The 18,632-nt window shown below is 49.7% G+C and overlaps 1 protein-coding gene across 10 annotated transcripts in view; it reads left to right on the top strand.

The window, feature by feature from the left end:
* The window catches only part of MBNL1 (muscleblind like splicing regulator 1), a 31,357-nt gene extending 12,725 nt beyond the window's left edge, over window positions 1–18,632 (top strand). For 2 of the 10 annotated variants that reach the window (XM_010717046.2, XM_010717040.2), the window contains 7 exons: window positions 4,849–5,106; window positions 5,962–6,015; window positions 6,943–7,096; window positions 10,875–10,910; window positions 11,606–11,700; window positions 14,561–14,635; window positions 15,717–18,632. In XM_010717046.2, the coding sequence (XP_010715348.1) occupies window positions 4,849–5,106; window positions 5,962–6,015; window positions 6,943–7,096; window positions 10,875–10,910; window positions 11,606–11,700; window positions 14,561–14,617 (654 nt within the window). In that variant the 3' untranslated portion in view covers window positions 14,618–14,635; window positions 15,717–18,632. The remainder of the gene's footprint in view (window positions 1–4,848; window positions 5,107–5,961; window positions 6,016–6,942; window positions 7,097–10,874; window positions 10,911–11,605; window positions 11,701–14,560; window positions 14,636–15,716) is intronic. The other 8 variants (XM_010717049.2, XM_010717042.2, XM_010717050.2 and 5 more) reach the window with 6 other exon arrangements.

Raw genomic sequence — 18,632 nt, 5'->3', positions numbered from 1 at the left:
GTGCCGGGGAGAATGTAGTTCTCTGGCAAAAGCAAACTGCAAGCATCACTTCAGCTGATGGTGTCCTGCCTTGGCTGAGGGCAGGGAGAGCGCGCAGCCCCATGCCGTGCTTGTGGCTCTGCTCCTGGCCCTGCAGCCCAGAGGGAAGCGGAGCACTGAGAGTGTCCTGAGGCCGCATTAATGTGTGCGCAGCAGCTGCTAATGGGCACGGGTGCAGGGCCTGCTGCAGCTGCGGGCTGGGAGCCGCTTCCAGCTCTGCCGTGTTCTTGCTCTGGGCACGTGCTGCTGGCATTGCCCGGCGCCTCTGTGTGCTCCTTCGCTGTGGCCCTGGCAAGCGCTGGTCCTCGCTGGCTCTCGCTCCCCCTTGCCCTGAATCTCTCTGATCTGAAAGTCTTGGCCGTGTCCTCGGTACCATATCGGCGTCGTGCTCGGAGGCAGCACCGTGCCATGCAGTCATGGTGCTGGGTGGTGCAGGTGGGTGACATCCCCGCTGGCAGTGTGATGCTATGTGCTGCTGTGCGTGGTGCCCTTGGTGCCAGCACAGATGTGAAGTAGCACCCAGCAGCTCCCAGGTACCCAGCAGCACCTTGCACCGCAGGTGTCTGGGGGCACAGGGTGAGCTGATGTTGTGGAGGTCATCCCTGCGTGTGGTGGGAGCAATGGCAGGGATCTTTTTAGAGTGCAGCCAGCCACAATGGTAGTGCCTTTCTACCTGCTTAGGCATCTGTGGTGATGGGGCATGCGTCTGCTGATGGGGGGCATGAGCACCTTCTGCTCAGTGGTGTCACCTCAGAAGCAGCATGCTGTGAGTGCGTGGTGCGAGGCGCAGGAGGCAGCAAGCTGCCCGGCACTGCTGTTTCTGGGTGTCACATCCACACAGGTGCCCTCCTGCAACGTCACAGCACTTCCCCATGGAGTTGGTGTGTCAAAGGGAAGAGCTCCTTGGAGCACATTCAGGTTGCAGGAGGGGCAGCTTCCCTGGGCAGGCGTGTCCTCCACTGTAAGAGATTTCTCCTCAGCCAGCTCTTTATTTCACAGAGGAGACTTGCCGGAAGGGGATTAAAATAAAATGCTGTCAGATAAACTCCTAAATAAACCACATTGGCCTCAGAAATAAAACTTGGAGATGGGCATTTCCAAGCACCCTGCCTGCAGCCAAGGGTGCAGGGGAAGGGGCTGCAGCAGGTGAGCCACTGCCTGCAGGCCCAGCCCTCCGCTGGCAGTGCGTTCTGTCAGAGGTTCTGAGCTGCTGGGCCACACTTCTCCATGCAACAGGGAGCTGTGGGAGTAACACTCTCACAGTCAGAAAAAGGTCTGCAAAAATACCTGAAATCAGACAAGTTCCCTCTCATTTCCTGATATCCCAGCCTGCCAGCACCTGGCAGCTTCTCTGCTGTGATTGCATTTACCTCAGCTGGCTGTGCATCCCAGTGATGCCTTTGTCCTTGAAGGAGAGCCGTCCCTCCCCGTCTCCCCGTAGCCCCTGCCTCCCTAGCAGGCCTTCCCATGGCCCTGCCTTCACCATGCAGCTCCCTGAGCCTCCTGCTCTCCTCAAGCTGTGTGATTCTGCTGTGACAAGAAGCCTGCCTCAGTGCAGCCGCTCTGCAGCTCCACGCCTCTCCCACACACGTGCAGTGTCTGCTGTGGGCAGGGGCTGCTCCTCCTCCTTTTTTCCCCTTTGGCAAATGGAGTTTCAGTAGTTTAATATGTAGGGAATGTGGCATTGCCGTCCAGTGTAGTGGTTGTTTAATCTGAGCTATCTAGATTTAGTGTACGAATGACGAATCAACACATATTTTTTATGAACAGTAAGTCATTGTCATGTATTTTATTGATTAGAAAAATGCAGAGCAGATTGGGAAGATTTGACCTCCCAGCAGCTGGCACGCTGCAAGCAGCGCGTGGCTTCTGCTCCCTGCACTGCCACCGTGCTGCCATTTGTTCTTCCTGACTGCAGAGCTTTATATGGTTGGCTCTCTCTCTCTCGGAATGAGCTGTCCCATGAAAAAATAACCATGTGATGTTAGCATCTAATCTTGGAATATGATTTGTTCTGGTTAGAATTTTAAATACTTATTTTCAAGACTGATGTACTCGGTTGTTAATTCAGCTGGCACTCGTGTTCCGGGCTACTGAATCACACTGTCCCACAGCGGAGAGCTCTTTGCACACATGCCCAGGGCTCAGGAAGGCAGCAGGGCTCAGTGTTGTCCTGGGCAGCTGTGGGTGCTGGTGGGGCTGGGCTGCTACCTGCTCCTGCAGCATAGCTCCTTCCAAAGGTTTTGGGGTGCACTGCCCATGCTGATGGTGAGCAGATGTGCAGGTGGTCATCAGCCACTCACTGAAGGCATTGGGCTCAGCGTGGAAATTTCCTGGGTTCAGAATTTCCTTCAGCTCCCTTCGTGTTCCTGCCCAGCCATAGAGATCCTGAACAGAAGCTGGCTCTTCTGGTAAACAAGAAGAGAGCCCTCAAAGGAGGGGAGGTGGAGGAGGAAGAGGCCGCTCACCGCCCTGTTTGTTCACAAGCACGTTTCCCTTTGAGTGCTATCATTTTCTATTCAGAGTATTCGAGAATCAGAACAGCCACAGTCAAGCTGCCGTTTCCTGCATGCTTCACAGATGCCATTTTTTTCTGGATAAAAGCAGCTTACAAGTTCTCAGAGACTTGCAGATACTCACGACATGCTGGATGACAGTGCAGCCCTTCTGATAAGTTCGGTGCAGGGAAGGAGGTGAAAGCACGGGCTGCTGGGGGTGGGCTCGCACCGCGCCGTCCAAGTGAGATGCGCTTCCCTTGGCTGGCAGCTGGAGTCCTGCGGCTCCCTGCCAGCGTCTTAGGTTCTGTTTGTGCTTCTTAGCTTACCAAGTGGAAAATGATGATGCTAATTACAGAGCTACTAATAAACAAACAGATAAACACTCTCCAGATCTGAAAGGCTAGACCACATCTCGTGCTTCCATGCTTCTCTGTGCTCCAGCAGACGAGTGATATATTACTGTGTGCCTATGGCAAGAAGTAACACCATTTTCATTGTTTGCTTGTAAGTAAACAAGAATTGGAAACACTTGGCTAGCATCATAGTGGCTCAAAAGCCAATGAAGGTCATCCTCATTAGAAGGTGCAGTGGCTTCATGGCTTGTGTCTGGTGCTGTGAGTTGTGCTCAAAGATGGGCAAGCAGCGCTGTGAGCTGGGCATTTTCTTGTTGGCCACCATGTGACAGCTCTGTGAAAGCTGGCACTGTGCATGCCAAGGCCTTTGCCCAGCTATTCCAGGCTTCTGGTCATTTTGCTTTGGCTTTTAACTGGGTTAAGTTTCCTTACTCTATGTGTGTTTTCTTTTTCTCTCTTTTTCTGTGTATTTTGTGTGTCATCCTTGGGTTATTTATTGAGCAGTTCCTGCTTACATGCAGAGTTGTTCTGAGACCTTGGTTCTGTGCATTACCAGTGCAGAAGATGAGCAGAGGCAGCCAGCTCTTGTTTGTTGCATCTTTTATCTTCACAGCAAAAGGCTTTCCTAGACTTCTAGACTTCTAGCAAATAATTGAAACGAAGTTATCCACTCCTGTCTACTTAGGAGGCCTGTGTTTGGGTAAAAGACACTGATTTACAGCCCAGAAAGCATTCACAGGCAGTGGAAGGGAACTGGGGCCTGGTCAGGAACCAATCAGCCCAAAAGGCATCCGGCAAAGAAGTGGTTGTTTGCTAGCTGAGGAATGCGCCCAGCCTGTTCCATGTGTGCTACAACAACAGCCCTGCGAGCACTGAGCTGCGAGCAGCGGGGCGGTGGGGATGGAAGAGGAAGGGAGGTGCCCTGGCTGGCTTACTTGGGTCAGTGTGTTTGCTGCCAAACATACATCCACAGCCTTTGTCACCATATGGAAAAAAAACTATAAATAGGGATGACCGTGGAGAAAGGGTGCTCCCTGCAAGCAGGTCCATGCGTGGCAGGGTGTCTGTCCCTGGGGTGTTGTTCCTGAGCTGTGGATGATGGGCAGACGGGCCTGAAGCAGCACAGCGGCTAGAAATGCCAGCAGCATGCTGGCAGGGATGGAGAGGCAGTAATCAGCCGAGTCTGGTTTGTTGTGTGGATCGGAGCCAAGGGTCTCGAGGAAGTGCTGCTGATCCAGGCTCACGGCATCCACTTTTAAAAGGAAATCCCACCTACTAAAGCAGTTTTATTTTTTACGAACTTGCTTGCTTTTGTTTCTTTCTGTTTCCTACAACTTTTGAAACCTAAAATGACAGATCTGGTTTTGTTTGTAGTTTCTGAAGAGCTGGCCATAGAACCCATGCCATTTTCTTAAGGAGAATGTTTCCAAGGTGTCTGAGGTGGGGCCAGCACCGTCGGCACTGGGATGCAGCCAGTGGTGGTGCCAGCGGGTACCGTGTGGCGGTGGCAGTGACACGGCTGCAGTCTGCAGCCTCACTGGTCCGCCGGCACGGTTCTGCTGATCTGCTCGTGGTGTGGCTGTGCCAGGCCGGTGGCTGCTCTGCTGCTCCCTTCCGTGGGCTGAGCCCCGCAGCCCCATGTGGCGGTGCCGCTCCAGGTTACTCTCTGATGACAGCCGTGGGGAGCCAGCAGCGCTGTGCATGCTCAGCACGGCACAGGAGCCTGCCCAGCACGGCCCTGCTGACTTGTGGATGGCCTGGTAGCGTCAGAGAGCCGCGCTGCTGGGCAGCGCCCTGAGTGGGGCTCGGTGGGGCCGAAGTAAGGCCTGCTGTGGGTGTGGCTCTTGGCGCCGCCGCTCCCGGTGTTCCCTGGCACCACAAGCGCTCCTGTTGGTGCCCGGTGCTGTGCTGGCAGGGTGGGATGGCCGCCGGGCTGAGCTCTCCTCCCGGTGTTGCAGGTGTGTCGGGAGTACCAGCGCGGGAACTGCAACCGGGGCGAGAACGACTGCCGGTTCGCTCACCCCGCCGACAGCGCCATGATCGACACCAACGATAACACCGTTACGGTCTGCATGGATTACATCAAAGGGAGATGCTCACGGGAAAAGTGCAAATACTTCCACCCTCCAGCACATCTGCAAGCCAAGATCAAGGCTGCCCAGTACCAGGTTAACCAGGCTGCAGCTGCCCAGGCAGCAGCGACGGCGGCTGCCATGGTGAGTTGGGAAGCCGCATCCGACGGTATGAGTGCGCCGAGAGGGAGTGAGCAGTGTTAGCTACTGTTACTGGGATGTGCTTGGGGTCCCGGCTGGTATGGGGCACAGCGAGCTGCCCCAGCACATGGCGCCAGACCGGGTCTTGCGGAGTTTCAGACCGTTACAGTATGTCACTAATTCTGCCTGCTGGTGTATGGTACATGTACATATACATGTGCATATGTGTGTGTGTGTGTGTGCATACATGTATATAGAGTCTGTTGTATGTCAGTGTGCGGGTAGATGCATACCTGTGTCGAGGCACAGACAGACCCGTGGTGGTGAGCTGCCAGCAGGCTGTGTGCATGGCAGAGTAGCTTGAGGCCACAGCCACCCTGCACCCGCGGCAGGCAGCACAGGCAGGCTGCTGGAGCCAGCACAGTGCAGGGCCTGGCTCTGGCAAGTGGCCAGCGCGGTGTGGGGTCCCCGGCCACACGCAGACCCTGGTGGCGCTGAGGCCCTGGCCACATGCAGGCCCCGGCCATGGCCATGCAGGCCGGGACAGTACTGAGGCCCTGGCCGCGCCATCCATATGTGTGAGTGCAGGGAGGGTGCAGGGAGCCGGGCTGTGGTGCGGGGCACATGGGGGCTGGCCCTGAGAGCCCCCTGTCCCACCGCTCCCGCTGCCCTGGGCCCGATGTGCATGCCTAGTCTTGTTACCGTTGTACACGGCATCCGGTGATTTGTTTTTATTTGTTTTTTCTCACCTACCCAAATGCACTGCTGCCCCCATGATGCACCTCTGCTTGCTGTTTATGTTAATGCGCTTGACCCCACTGGCCATTGCCATCATGTGCTCGCTGCCTGCTAATTAAGACTCAGTCGGCTGTCAAATCACTGAAGCGACCCCTCGAGGCAACCTTTGACCTGGTACTATGACCTTTCACCTTTTAGCTTGGCATGTAGCTGTATTGTAGAGTCGAGTTGGGGGTTAATGTGCAGAATCCAAAAGCTCCCGGATCCCTCCCTCCCTGCCTGATGGTCGTGGGGGCAGTGGGACCAGGCCCCATGGCAACCTTAGCCTGTGCAGGCCCTGCCGACCCCGCCCTCGCCCTCCCACTGCCCCATTCCCATTTCTATCCCATCCCATCCCATCCCATCCCATCCCATCCCATCCCATCCCTCTCATCCCATCCCCTCCCCTCCAGTCCCCATCCCATCCCCTCCCATCCCCATCCTATCCTTCCTGTTGCTGTCCCATCCCAGTCCCATCCCCGTCCCATCCCTGGGAGCCGCGAGGGCCGGGCCCGGTGCAGGGTGCGTTGGCATGGCTTGGCGGCGCTGCGGCGTGGAGGCGGCCGGGGGTGCCGGCATGCGGCAAGCTCTGCATGCCAGGCAGGCGCTGGGGCCGGGAGTGGGGTAGTGCCGGCAGCGCCGCGCCGTGCCGATTAACATCGCTTCTACGTGTTGATCCTCATGGAGCTCTCAGCGCTGCTTCCCCGCCCGATAGCCTTGCTCCTCGCCCAAGCCCTGAAGCTTTACCGTAGTGTAATAGTTACTGCAGTTCTTACAACGCGCGGCTCCGACACGTCTCCCTGTACTGCTGCCATGGTAGGCCGGAGTAGTGCTCCCTTGTGAAGCTTTGACCTCGCCTTTTATTTGGTAGTTAAAAGTCTGCTACGCTGCTTGCTTGCTCATGGAGAAACATGGTGCTGCCTGGTTTTTTTGCCTTCTACTGATTTTTCTTTTCTCCTTTCTCTCTTCTCTTTTTGTCTCCCTCCCCTCCCATCTTCCACATCCCACACCGCCACCCTTTTTTTTTACTGGACTTTATTTTTATGCCCATCCACCATTCAGGGAATTCCTCAAGCTGTACTTCCCCCATTACCAAAGAGGCCTGCGCTTGAAAAAACCAATGGTGCCACCGCAGTGTTCAATACTGGTATTTTCCAATACCAGCAAGCTCTTGCCAACATGCAGCTGCAGCAGCACACAGCCTTTCTCCCACCAGGTAAGTGCCAGCGCGTGCCTGGCGGGGTGGGAGGGCGGGAGCTGTGGGGCAGCACCAGCCGCTGTGCGGTGCCGCAGTGCGGTGCGGCCGTGCTGAGCGGAGGATGCTGGCAAGGAGGCTGCTTCCCTCCCGGTGCTTTTCAGAGGCTGGGTGGGTGTTTTCCTCTCTAACATAAAAATCAGCACTGTGCTCTGTCCTCCCAAATCAGAACTGGAAATCTTTTCTCTCGTTCCTCTTTCCCTCAATTAACTTTTCTTTATGACACATCTCTTCAGCTCCTGTGTTTGTTTCTGTTTGCTGTGAGACCCCTTAGCCTTGCTGTGCTTAGAGGCAGGTGTGAGTCAAAACTGGAGGGTTTTGTTTCACTTTTGGTGCAGCGGTCATAAGGCCCAGCCAGGCAGTCTTGCAGGTAGCTGACCACGAGCACACGCAAGCAGTATCCACACCTCTGCTGCCAGAGCCTCGGGGCTGAGTTCAGCTAAGCAGAAGTGAGGTGTACTTGGTTTTAATCCAGCACAACCACAGTTACACTCGTCCTATTGCAGCTGCTGAAGCATTGATGTCTGTGCTACACACATAAGCAGAAATTCCTTTGAAGTAAACAAGACGTAAAGCTTGAATATAGCTGTGGTTCTGCAAACAGCACTTCACGCAGAAGTGTATTTTAGCCCACTCTGTGAGTTTCTGCCTGTATTAATACAGGCAACTCAGGTTTTTCCACGAGCCCCATGGTAGAGCAGCACTGTCAGTCTAGGAGGTAAGTGATGGAAAGCTGGGGACATCTGACAGACACATACTCAAAAACTGGAAGGAGGCTGAGGACAGCCCTTCATAACTCAGGCTAGCTGAGGGAGGGGAGAAAGAAGAACACAGCTATTGAATCTTTACCCAAACATTTTCAGCATGTGCAGTCCTGGGAATTTGGTGCAATGCCTTTTACCATTCTTTCTTACTTGTAGAATTTTGGCATACAGTGATTTAAATGGCACAAAAATTATTTGTTTGATGTAGTGAATGGTAATAACTTACTTGGATTCCCAAATGGGGGTCAATGGAAATGGAAAGGCTTTGACTGAGCAGACATTAGGCCAGGTCTCTAGACCATGTTCTAAAATACAGACCAAATGCATAAGCAATCGCTGCCCATCCTGCTGATGTTAAACAATTTCACAAGCTTGCTTTGTAAAGAGTGGCTGATGTAGTTATCTGCAGAGGTTTCCCACTTCCATTAAGTGAAGTTGGCTGGTTTCTGGAAGTACTCAAACTGCTCTGAATTATGCCCTTTAAACTTAGAAACTCGGGTTATAATTTGTGTACACCAGACCTTATCAGCACAGCCTACCTTCTTACTTAGCTAACCTGCTCTGGAACCTGTAGGAGCTTGGTGCTTCACTTGAACTGTCTTGGCCACTCAAGTGTAGTGGGTGCCCAACAAGAGGAGTAAGGTCAGGGCAGTGAGGGACCGTCAGAGCCAGTGCAGCCCCGAGGGAGCAGATGTCACAGGGCCTGCTCTCAGGGGGCCTGATAGTACAGGGCCTGCTCTCTGGGCTGCTGGAGCTCCCCATCCTGGCCAGTGGCTGGGGGTGTTGCAGCACGGAGGGGAGCGCTGATGGCGCTGGCTCTCCGAGCTGAGCTGAGCTGAGCTGGCTGTACGGCTGATCCTGGCCTGCGCACGCCCACTGCACGCAGGAGGGCTCTGAGAGTAGATATCCCAGCAGGGAGGCACCTTCATGTGGGCTCAGCCACTGCACTGCTGCTGCCCTATGGGAGCTGCTGAGCACAGCCTTGTGGGGCTCCCAGGGTCTGTGGAAGCACTGAGTTCCACGTGTGAGGAAGGAAAGTGCCGGCTGTCTGCAGTCGCCCGGACAGGAGTGCTGGTGCTGTGAGGTGACACGTCCCTCTAGACTGGACTGAATATAATAGGCTGAAAGAAACAACATGAAGGGGAGAAGAAAGAAACTGCTTAAGCCACAGGTGAACGTAGAATATTCAAGTTAGCTCAATTCCCTCTGCTGAAATGGTTGGGAAGTGAGGCGACTGTCAGTTACTGGCACATCCTTGCATTAACGCTCTGCCTTGTGCTGAGCAGCTCGGGAATGTCTGCGACTGGGCATCTATTATTCATGTGTTCTCATTAGTCAGAGCTTCTGAAGTCAAGATGAATATTAAGGTCACAGCAAAAATGGTTTTTATTGCTGGTGAGAGGCCCATACAGCATTGTGTCTCCATATTTGCACATCACTGCACCCTAGTTAGGGTTTTCGTCTCTGCCTTAAGTTCATCTGCTGCGATTCATCCAGAGCTTTGTGCACTGGTTATAACACTAATGATGATAACTCAGACTGCAATTTTGATCTGAAAAGCTTCACAGGGACATTGCAGAGATTCGTTACAAAAATCTAACCTCTTTTTAGCATGTAGGCCTAATTATGCATGGAATGATCTAAGGCTCCAGATATAATGAAGCCTGCACTACCTTATAAATAGGGCTCTTCTTTGGAGAGGCAGGATTCTTCTGTAAATCCCCATTAACACCTGAGTGTCAGAAACATGACTGAGAAAACAGTTCTACTCATGTTTGTACTTCATGGCCAAATGTTGTTCCGTTCCTTAATCTCATAAGCAGTCCCACTGACATCAGCAATGATTCACATGGGGAAATCAGGAAAGATACCCTTCTTTTAACCTTTCTGTGTGAGTATTTTTCATCTTGTCCATTACACAGAAATAGATCAGTAATGAGGAAACAGAACTATTCCCTTTTCTTTGTACCCCTACAGACGCAGTGTTGACAGGGAATCAGCTTGTCCTTGGCAGTAGTGCTGATGACTGACTCTTTTCCTGCTTACTTAAATGCTTCTGAAGCCGTGTGTGCCCCAACACAGCACCAGGTCCCCTGCAGAGCAGTGCTCTGTGCCCACAGCTCTGCAGAGCACCGACAGCTCCATCTCCATTGCAATTCCTGGACTTCAGGACTTAGTTTCTGCTGCTTCAAGCTTAATTAGATATTTATTAATGGATTCATGGATATTCTGAAACATCAGTATTCGAATCAAAATAGAATCAAAAATAGAAAAGCCTGAGTTGAGTGATGGAAGGTGTTTTGCTGTGTAACATAAGCAGTGAGCAGCTTATTGTCATTTTAAAACTGATACCTTCGTGTTCATGAAGTCCCTTGTGGCTCTGTAGCTGAAGGGAAGGATCCAGCAGGTGCTGTCATCTGGCGTTTCTGCACAGCCCAAGGAAAGCTGCAGGGCCCCAGGAGTGCTGCACGCAGCACGGACCTGGGCTACTGCGGGCAGGTGCAGTTGAGTCTTTGCTGTATCTGAGGAAATCCAGTTAGAGAGCACTGCAACACTCGTGTCGACAGGCAGAGAGATGTAGGACGGCAGTGAGGTTCAGCTGCAGGACCCCAGGTAGCAGTGCTGGTGCTCCAGTCGCAGAGGTGAGCTCAGCCCCACAGCCAGCTCAGCCCACAGCCAGCGCAGCCCACAGCCAGCTCAGCCCACAGCCAGCTCAGCCCCATTTCCCAGCTTAGCCTCAGCCCCCAGTTCAGCCCCACACCCGGCTCAGCCCGCTTCTCCCTTTCTGAAGGCCAGTTCTGATGGATCACTGTGCTGTGTGTGGTTTGATTGTGCTGACGGTTACGTGCCACTGTTCCCATAATAACAATTTTCTTCTTTGTTCAAATGGAATTTTCTAATGACACGTGTGATGGGTTGTTTTAATTCTTTTCCCTTTCCAAATCCACCTTCCTGTTGCAATGCATGATGGGCAGGCTCAATATTGTGCATGACACCCGCTACAAGTGTTGGTAGGTGCCAGCTTTGTTTCTTGATTATCTTAAACCTGTGGTGCAGCTCACGGACCCTCAAAATCCACTGCTAGATCGTAACTTGTAGCTCCTGTGCCAATCCATCCCCTCAGCCTCCCGCACTAACACCTGTCAATTAAATGCAATCGTTTTATTTAATTGACACAGACACGTAGATGTTGTCGGTCCCGTATAGCACTTGTTTGAATTGCACATTGTTCCTTGGTGGATTTTGATTGGACTATGAGTTCCAGTGTTTAGAAACTATCTCGTTTTAAATAAAGACTGTGTCTTGCTATAGTGACGTACAAGTATACTGTCCTTCAACAAGATTAATTTCTGTTTTTAGTAAATATTTGGGTTGAAATTTTTAAAGACAAAACCATGTAAGTGTAAGGGCATTTTAAAATTCTTCTGTTGATTTTTGTACTGAAATGATGAAGCTTGTTTGTGTCGATTTCTCAATTTGATGGTAACAAGCATTTCCCCTTTTTTTCTCTTTCATTTCCCTCCCCTCTCTCTCCCCGGCATGTTGTCCTGCTTTGCACTGTGGTTGCATGTCACGCGCTGCCAATGACGTCTCGGGCTTTTTGCTGTGATAAATACCATGCTCAATGATCCTACCACATGTCGCTCTGGTTCCCATACTGCTACACTCTTCTGTATGTTTGCTTATATGATTTTCCTTCCGAAAGTTCCCATGGTGCACGGTGCTACGCCAGCCACTGTGTCTGCAGCAACAACATCTGCCACAAGTGTTCCCTTCGCTGCAACAGCCACAGCCAACCAGGTTTGCTAATTTACAGCTTTGTTCCTTACAGACATCTTGAAATCAGTGCTTTAATGAGCATGGGGGTTTTGATTATGCCTCTTGTTGGCCTACACATTCTCTGTAAGATCTGCGGCACAGCTTAATAAGCCTTTATCCATGCTCCAAAGGTGCTGCAGTTCCATTTCTGATGCTAAAAATAATCGATAATGGAGTTTCTGACTCAGTCTCAACATTTATGGGCCGTGCTGCTTATTTCTGCTCTCAGAGATGCAAAGAGAAAGGGATAATACAAGGAACTCATTACTTATTTCTATTTCTGTGAAGCCTACAGTTCCTCTTTGTGCAGAACTCCACTCAGATCAGTACAACTTTTGTGCGTGGGGATGGCAGGATCAGGACTGTAACTCTGAGCTTAGCAGCCTGAACCGTGTTCTGATTCTCCTCAGCTCTTCCAAAAGTAAAACAAAGACATTTGGGGCTGGGCCATGCAGAAGCAGGATTTAAGCCTTTTTTTCTACTTATGATTCTGCTAGGCAAAGGCTGATTACTTTATGCACTAGACAAACTTTTGTTAATAAAATGCCCAGTAAGATCTGACTTTATTTCCAGATAGTTACCCCAGTTGTTCCCATGTTTGGATATATTTTGGAAAAAAAGAATACTGTTTTAATGAATGAGCAATTGGAAATCCTGCCAGGAGAGCCCCAGAGAGAGCCTGCGGTGGGGACAGGCACCAGGGCTGGGGAGCAGAGTGGCCCCAAGGGCTGCACCCGCATGGCTGGGCTGTGGGAGGGCAGTCCCACACAGTATGTGGGCGAAGGTGCACCAGCAGAAGCTTTTAAATGACAGTCTTGTTTCTCTTAGAAAAACAAAAGGTTTAGTGAGTTGTACTAGAAAATGAGAATTGCAGTATGTCCTTAAGCCTCAGTTCTGCTCTGAGTGAGGGATCGCACACGTGCCTTTTAGAAGAGGAGAGGAAACATTGCCCGTAGCGTCTTGCAGGTGTGGTTCTGTATGGGTGTTGATCCTGGTTGTGGAGGTCAGTTTGTGAGGGAGGCCCCCTGTCCCCTGCAGCGCCCCTGCCTGCGCCGAGCTGCCGGGGCCACTTAGCGAGGGCTCAGAGGCGCCGTTCCGCAGGTGATTCCACTGCAGGATGCACAGGGCTGGCAGCCCAGGCCTTAGTGTTGTACATCCCAAACAGAGCTCCTGTGACTCTGCCTTGCAAGGGGAGATGTTTGCCCGATGGCCATGTCCCGGGTGCAAACCAGCGTGAGAACTGCTGGGTGTTTGGCAGGGCCAGCCTGGAGCTGCAGCTGCCTCTGCTTACGTGTCACCGAAGCATCTCAGTGCCACAGTGGATTGCGCTGCACAGTTAATTTAAGGATTTGTCCTTAGGTTCTCCGCTAGAGCAAAGGGAACAAGTCAAGAAGCCAAAGAGAGTCATCATCAGTTTTAAAATTTTCTTTGTCCAAATTGCCATGCGTTTTCCCAGACAGATCACAGGGAAGCTTTCCGTTGTAGAAATGGATCATTTCATGCATCTCCTCCCTGGAGCCTCATAACACACTTAGTGAAGTACCGCAGCCAAACCTCAATATATACATATATTATGGATATATGTATATACCATGTGAGCAATGCTAAAGTTATTTACTGCCACACGATGCAATGTGCATGCATGCCAAAGTCTTCAGATCTGGCCCTTCATCTTCACTGACTGGTGTTGGAGGTCCCTGCCATGTCCCGCCAGCACCGCCCCGATGCCCTCCGCAGCTGGGTGCGCCAGCCTGCCTGCAGCAGTAGGAAAATGGTACGAGACAATTCCTTACCGTCGAGGCATTTCTGTGCAAGTTAGCAGTGCGGTGGAGCTGTGTGACACTGGTAGGGGAGGAGAGGGAAGAGGGGTGGAGAAAACAGCACCGAGACCTAGTGCCGGTTCGGTTAAGAGAAGTCCTCTTCATTGCCTTTCCTGCTTGCATTAATAGACCAGTGTTCAGCCCATTAGGAAAGAGCCTCTTCCAGTGCAGTGTTTGTGGCTGTACGGAGCTGTTCTGCGTGCTGTGCCCAAGCACGTCCTCCTGCACGTGAACAAATCTATTTGCTCCATCCAGCAGGACCTCCTTTTCCTCTGTGTAACCACAATTCCTCTGGTCCTGTGTGCATCAGTGTCCTCCTCACTGAGGCAGAGCTGTGCTGGGGCCCGGCGCTGGGGGCAGGGCGTACGTTCCCACAGCTGTACTGCTTGTAGCCCGCTGGCATCTTCACTTTGTTTTGAAGAAGAGAGGAAAATGAGTTGATGGGACACTTAAGAAGCATGTAGTGAGTTGTGTCTGTGCAAATGGAGATTTTGAGAAGCGTTCTGCTCCTTGGGGCAGTCCCAGCTCTGGAGCCAGGCCCGCGGTGCCCAGCGGCTGCCAGGGACTCCCAGCTGTGCTCTTCCCCAGCCCGGGGTGCTGCAGGGCTGGGCCCAGGGACACAGAAAGCAGGAGAACTTCACAAAATCGGGCTGAAACAAGGGCAGGGTGGGATTTGTCATTTTAAATGGTACACTGAAAGCACCAAATTTTGTGTAGGCCAACAAAAAGGGCTATTTTCAATTACCGCACTGCATGACCTTTGTAGATTTTAACTTCTGTTATTTCCTCAATGACCAATAATACTTATTTGTATTTGTCAGTAGTACTTAACACAATGTTTTCCCGTTTTAAGTTGCTATTGTAGCACTTCAGTTGACTTTAACTTATAGTTACAATGTAAAATCCACCAACTCACAGCTGATGCTTACTTTTCCAGACTGTTGTGTTCTATAGCAAAATACTGCGTCTCCGGGTTGGCTCATGGCACGTGTTACTCATTGTTTACATTTTTTTACCTATAGATACCCATAATATCTGCCGAACATCTGACTAGCCACAAATATGTTACACAGATGTAGACATTTTGTCATCAAACAGTAAGTTTCCAATGTATTGTTGCTTGCAGTTTTCTCACGTGTGCTTAATTTGTCATTTGCAGGGGGACAATGTTTTTATTTCCTTTCAGAGAAAACTACTGAGATATGAGGGAGGAGGCTGAGCTCCCTCTGCTGTCATTCTGTGAAGGGAGAGCCTATAGTTAGCAGTGCCCTGGCAGCCTGTGTGCTGGCCTGGTGTCAGGACAGGTGTGCATGGGAGAGCACTCTGTGCGTGCGGATATACTTCTGAATAGCAAAATCAGAGTCTCTGTGATTAGAGGTTTGCTTCCTATATATAAAGGATGATGACGCCAGCTCTGGGTAAAGGAGTCATGCCAAGCTCTCGTAGAAAGAAGCAATTTTAACTCTCCACATTTGGAAGGGCAGGGTTAGTCACCAAGTGCAGGTTAGTCACCGAGCTGCAGCCCGATTGCTGCAGGCAGGGCTTGTCGCAGCGGTGTGCTGCGCAGTGCCGCTCTGGCCAGGCAGTGCAGCAGGGATGATGTCGCTCCGGGTGCTGCTCACGTGCTGTTGCTGGAGCTGTGCCCTCGGGCATTGTGTGGCAGCACGTTTTTCCTCCTGCGCAGCCTGAGGTCAGTGTGCCTGAGCCGGAGAGGTTCTCCCCTCCTGTGTTTTCCTCTGAACCAATTGTAGTTTTCAAACTGTTGCTAATTCGCATGCTAAATTCAGACTATCAGCAGCACATCACCTCTGGGTACCCCGCTGTTTGTGTTATCCTTCTCCTTCCCATGTTCTCTTTCTGCAGTGTTTGCCTCTGAATGGCCTGATCCTAACGGGGCACAACTTTGGGTGACGGTTGGCCGATGGCACGCCGTGCTTACAGCCATGAGTGCAGCAGGGGTGCCTTGCAGTGCTGTGCTTACAGCCATGAGTGCAGCAGGGGTGCCTTGCAGTGCTGTGCTTACAGCCATGAGTGCAGCAGGGGTGCCTTGCAGTGCTGTGCTTACGGCCATGAGTGCAGCAGGCAGAGCACCCAGCAGACAGCCCCGCTGTGCTGTGTGCTCTCTGGCTGCTCCCTCGTCTGGCCGCAGGGATAACGGCACTCTTCTTTCCTTTCCAGATCATCACTGAGGAGAAAAGGACAGTGTGTTTGGGTTGAGGAAGGACAAGTTCATTAGCCATAATGTATATACCGTCAAGCCACACTCAGAACCCCCTCAGCAGTAAGACATCCACACATTGCATGTTATGGAGACGAACGAGAACTTGGAAATCCACTGCACACTGTTGCCTATATACTTTGTACATTTAATTGATATTTGTGCTGAGGTGATCTTCTTGTCTAAGAACTACAGCATTGTCTATCTTTTCTAGCACAGCAGTGTGCGCACGCGTTGGATTCGCGTGTGCGGTCTGTTTCCTACGTGATCATGTGCGTCACCTTGAAAAGACAGACTATGATGTAACCATAAATCTATTATGTATTGGTACGTCTGTAGACCAAGATATAATTTTTTAAAGTAAGTTTATTTCTTTCAAGGTTTACAAATAACAAAGGTGCACCTTGTATTTAAAATTGCCATTATAGATGAGAGCGTGCATGCACAGTAATTTTTGTTTTAAGAGTAATATTTTTAATGTACTAGATTGTAAGAAGCGGTAAGAGAGGTATCTGACAGAGATGAATGTGCCAAGCAAAACCACAACCGTGTCTATTTTAAAGCACGTCGATGGCTTTAAGTACCACGTTGTTAAGGATTCTCATGAAGTGCCATAGACTGTACATCAGACCAGAGTGTTATTTTGCAGTGTTATTTTCAGAACCACGTTTTCGCTTTCCTTGCTCGTAGCGATCAGTCAAAGGGCACCGTTCTGTTTCCAAACCAAAGCCGTCTCAGAAATGGCGCTCGCTGTGCTGCCGCGCCGGAAAGGGAAAAGCCATTTCTGAGACGCGGTGACAAATGTGTGAGGAACTTCTTCTGCTTCTCTGTCTAGCCTCTGTCAGAAGTCAAAGGACTCTAAACGCTCTGCAGACGGGCTGCGCCTTCCCTTCGCACAGTCACGCCTTAACTGGTGACTCTAAACTAAGGCGGCAGAAGCACTGGGTCAGATGCGGACAAACCAAAACGTGGCAAAACGGAGACGTTAATAGCGTAGGAGTCGGGTGGGGGAAATACTCGGGTGAGTTTTATATGTGATTTTTTTTGTTCAGATTAACTGCTTATAGCCTTAGAAAGCCTTTACAAAATAATAATAAAAAAAAGATAGATGTGCATTCAAGTTTTAAGAACGGATTCATCCAAAGGAATTCCTCTTTGTGGTTTGGATGTTGCAGCTCGTAAAGGGTATTTTTGCTCTGTTCAGCAAAGTGCTGACGTGGGGGCCAGGGCACTGGCAGCACAGCGGGTGGAAGAAGCGCGGGTTCGGTTCTAGAACCCTCCATACTTCCGAGTTTACGGCGAGTTTTTATGCTTGAGAGAGATGCTTTATAGTCTAAGAATGACGTGTTGATTTTACTGATTGTACTGTACATCTATTAAAGCCTTAGATTATTACATTACGGGTTACAACCCATACCAATGTAATTTCAATCGTGTTAAGAAAGTATAGGTGACTTCACATGTTATCGTAGTTACTCGACATTATAGAATATTACTTATTTTCTTCTCGTTAAAAGTGTAGTTTTTATTTCTTACATTTATTAGGTAGTTTTCGTTTCCTGTTACCAGCTGAGTACCGTTTCAGCTCCTGGGGTCGTGTTTTGTTAGAGCTGAGCGATGAGTTTTCTGAAATAGAGAGCAGTTTTCTTCATCACGTAACTCAGTTTTGGATCTCCGTGTAGCGTCATCCGAATCTTCGTATTCTTGTTGACAAAGTGACTTCTATTTTGCCAATTTAATATGACAATGTAAGAATGTCAGTCATCGTTAGTTCTTGTCTAGTTCTCATTAAAAGAACAAAGATCTTTTATATGGATATCTTATAATTATATAATCATTGCTAAGTAAGGAGTTAAGTTGTTGCTATGGCAACGATCCTGGCAGACAATTGAGTAATATTTTGATGATTTATTTTGTTTGTAATTAGTTATTATGAGAAAATCTAGTTCCTAGATATTAGAATAAAATTTATTTTCTACTGTATCCATTTCAAATGTTAAAATATTGTTTAAATATTTTTTGAGATCCCTGAATATCAGGCCTTGTTATAAATAAGCTGCATAATCGATAGATCAAGGGACTTTTTGTTGATAATCCAAATACTCAAAGTTTACGTAATGAGAATTATAGCGTGTGTGTGCAAACTCGTGAGGGTTGATTATGCTGCAGTTGAGCATGTGGGAACGTACCGGGAGAAGGTTGACTTTTTGCACTTCTGTATATAGTCAAAAAAGAGAGAAACCTGTATAATAGTAAGATCTTATTTTGAATAAAAATGTCTATAATTACAAGGAGTTTTGTTAAGGCTAATAAAATGACAGGCTGAACAAAATTGCTTGCAAAAGTGGCACAGAGTTAGCACTCCATACCCCTTCGAAAAAGTTGCTTTGCTTTATGTGGACAGCTTGTAGTTTGCCAGGATTTTTTCAGCTGGAAAGATATGCCATCCTTCCGAGATCTCATGACTGACAAAAGCTCCACTGGTTCAAATCTGCCTGAAAACCATTACGAAAAAAGGAAAAAAAAAAAAAAAAAAAAAAAGGAAAAAAGGAAAAAAAAAAAGCAGGTACTTCAAACCATCAAGGTGAACCCATGGATCCAGTATTCCGTACATTACTCAGAAACTACTGCATGTTTAAAGTATCAAAGCTATATTAAAGGTATATACTACTCAGACCAGTTTCTGACCATTTCAGTGGTTTATTGTTCACAAAAAAGATTCTTCAAAACCGATACTGACTTTCACAAAAGAGTTGAATCATGAACAGGCAAACCAAACAGCACACCGTAGCTGTAGTTGTTACGTGATTATTTTTTATTGCTGTAGTGGTCCTGTTCTTTTAGCAGGTGAAAAAAAAAGAAAAAGAAAAAAAAAA

This window comes from Meleagris gallopavo, chromosome 11 (assembly GCF_000146605.3).
Source record: "Meleagris gallopavo isolate NT-WF06-2002-E0010 breed Aviagen turkey brand Nicholas breeding stock chromosome 11, Turkey_5.1, whole genome shotgun sequence".
NCBI lineage: Eukaryota > Metazoa > Chordata > Aves > Galliformes > Phasianidae > Meleagris > Meleagris gallopavo.
This window is presented reverse-complemented; position numbering and strand designations above follow the sequence as displayed.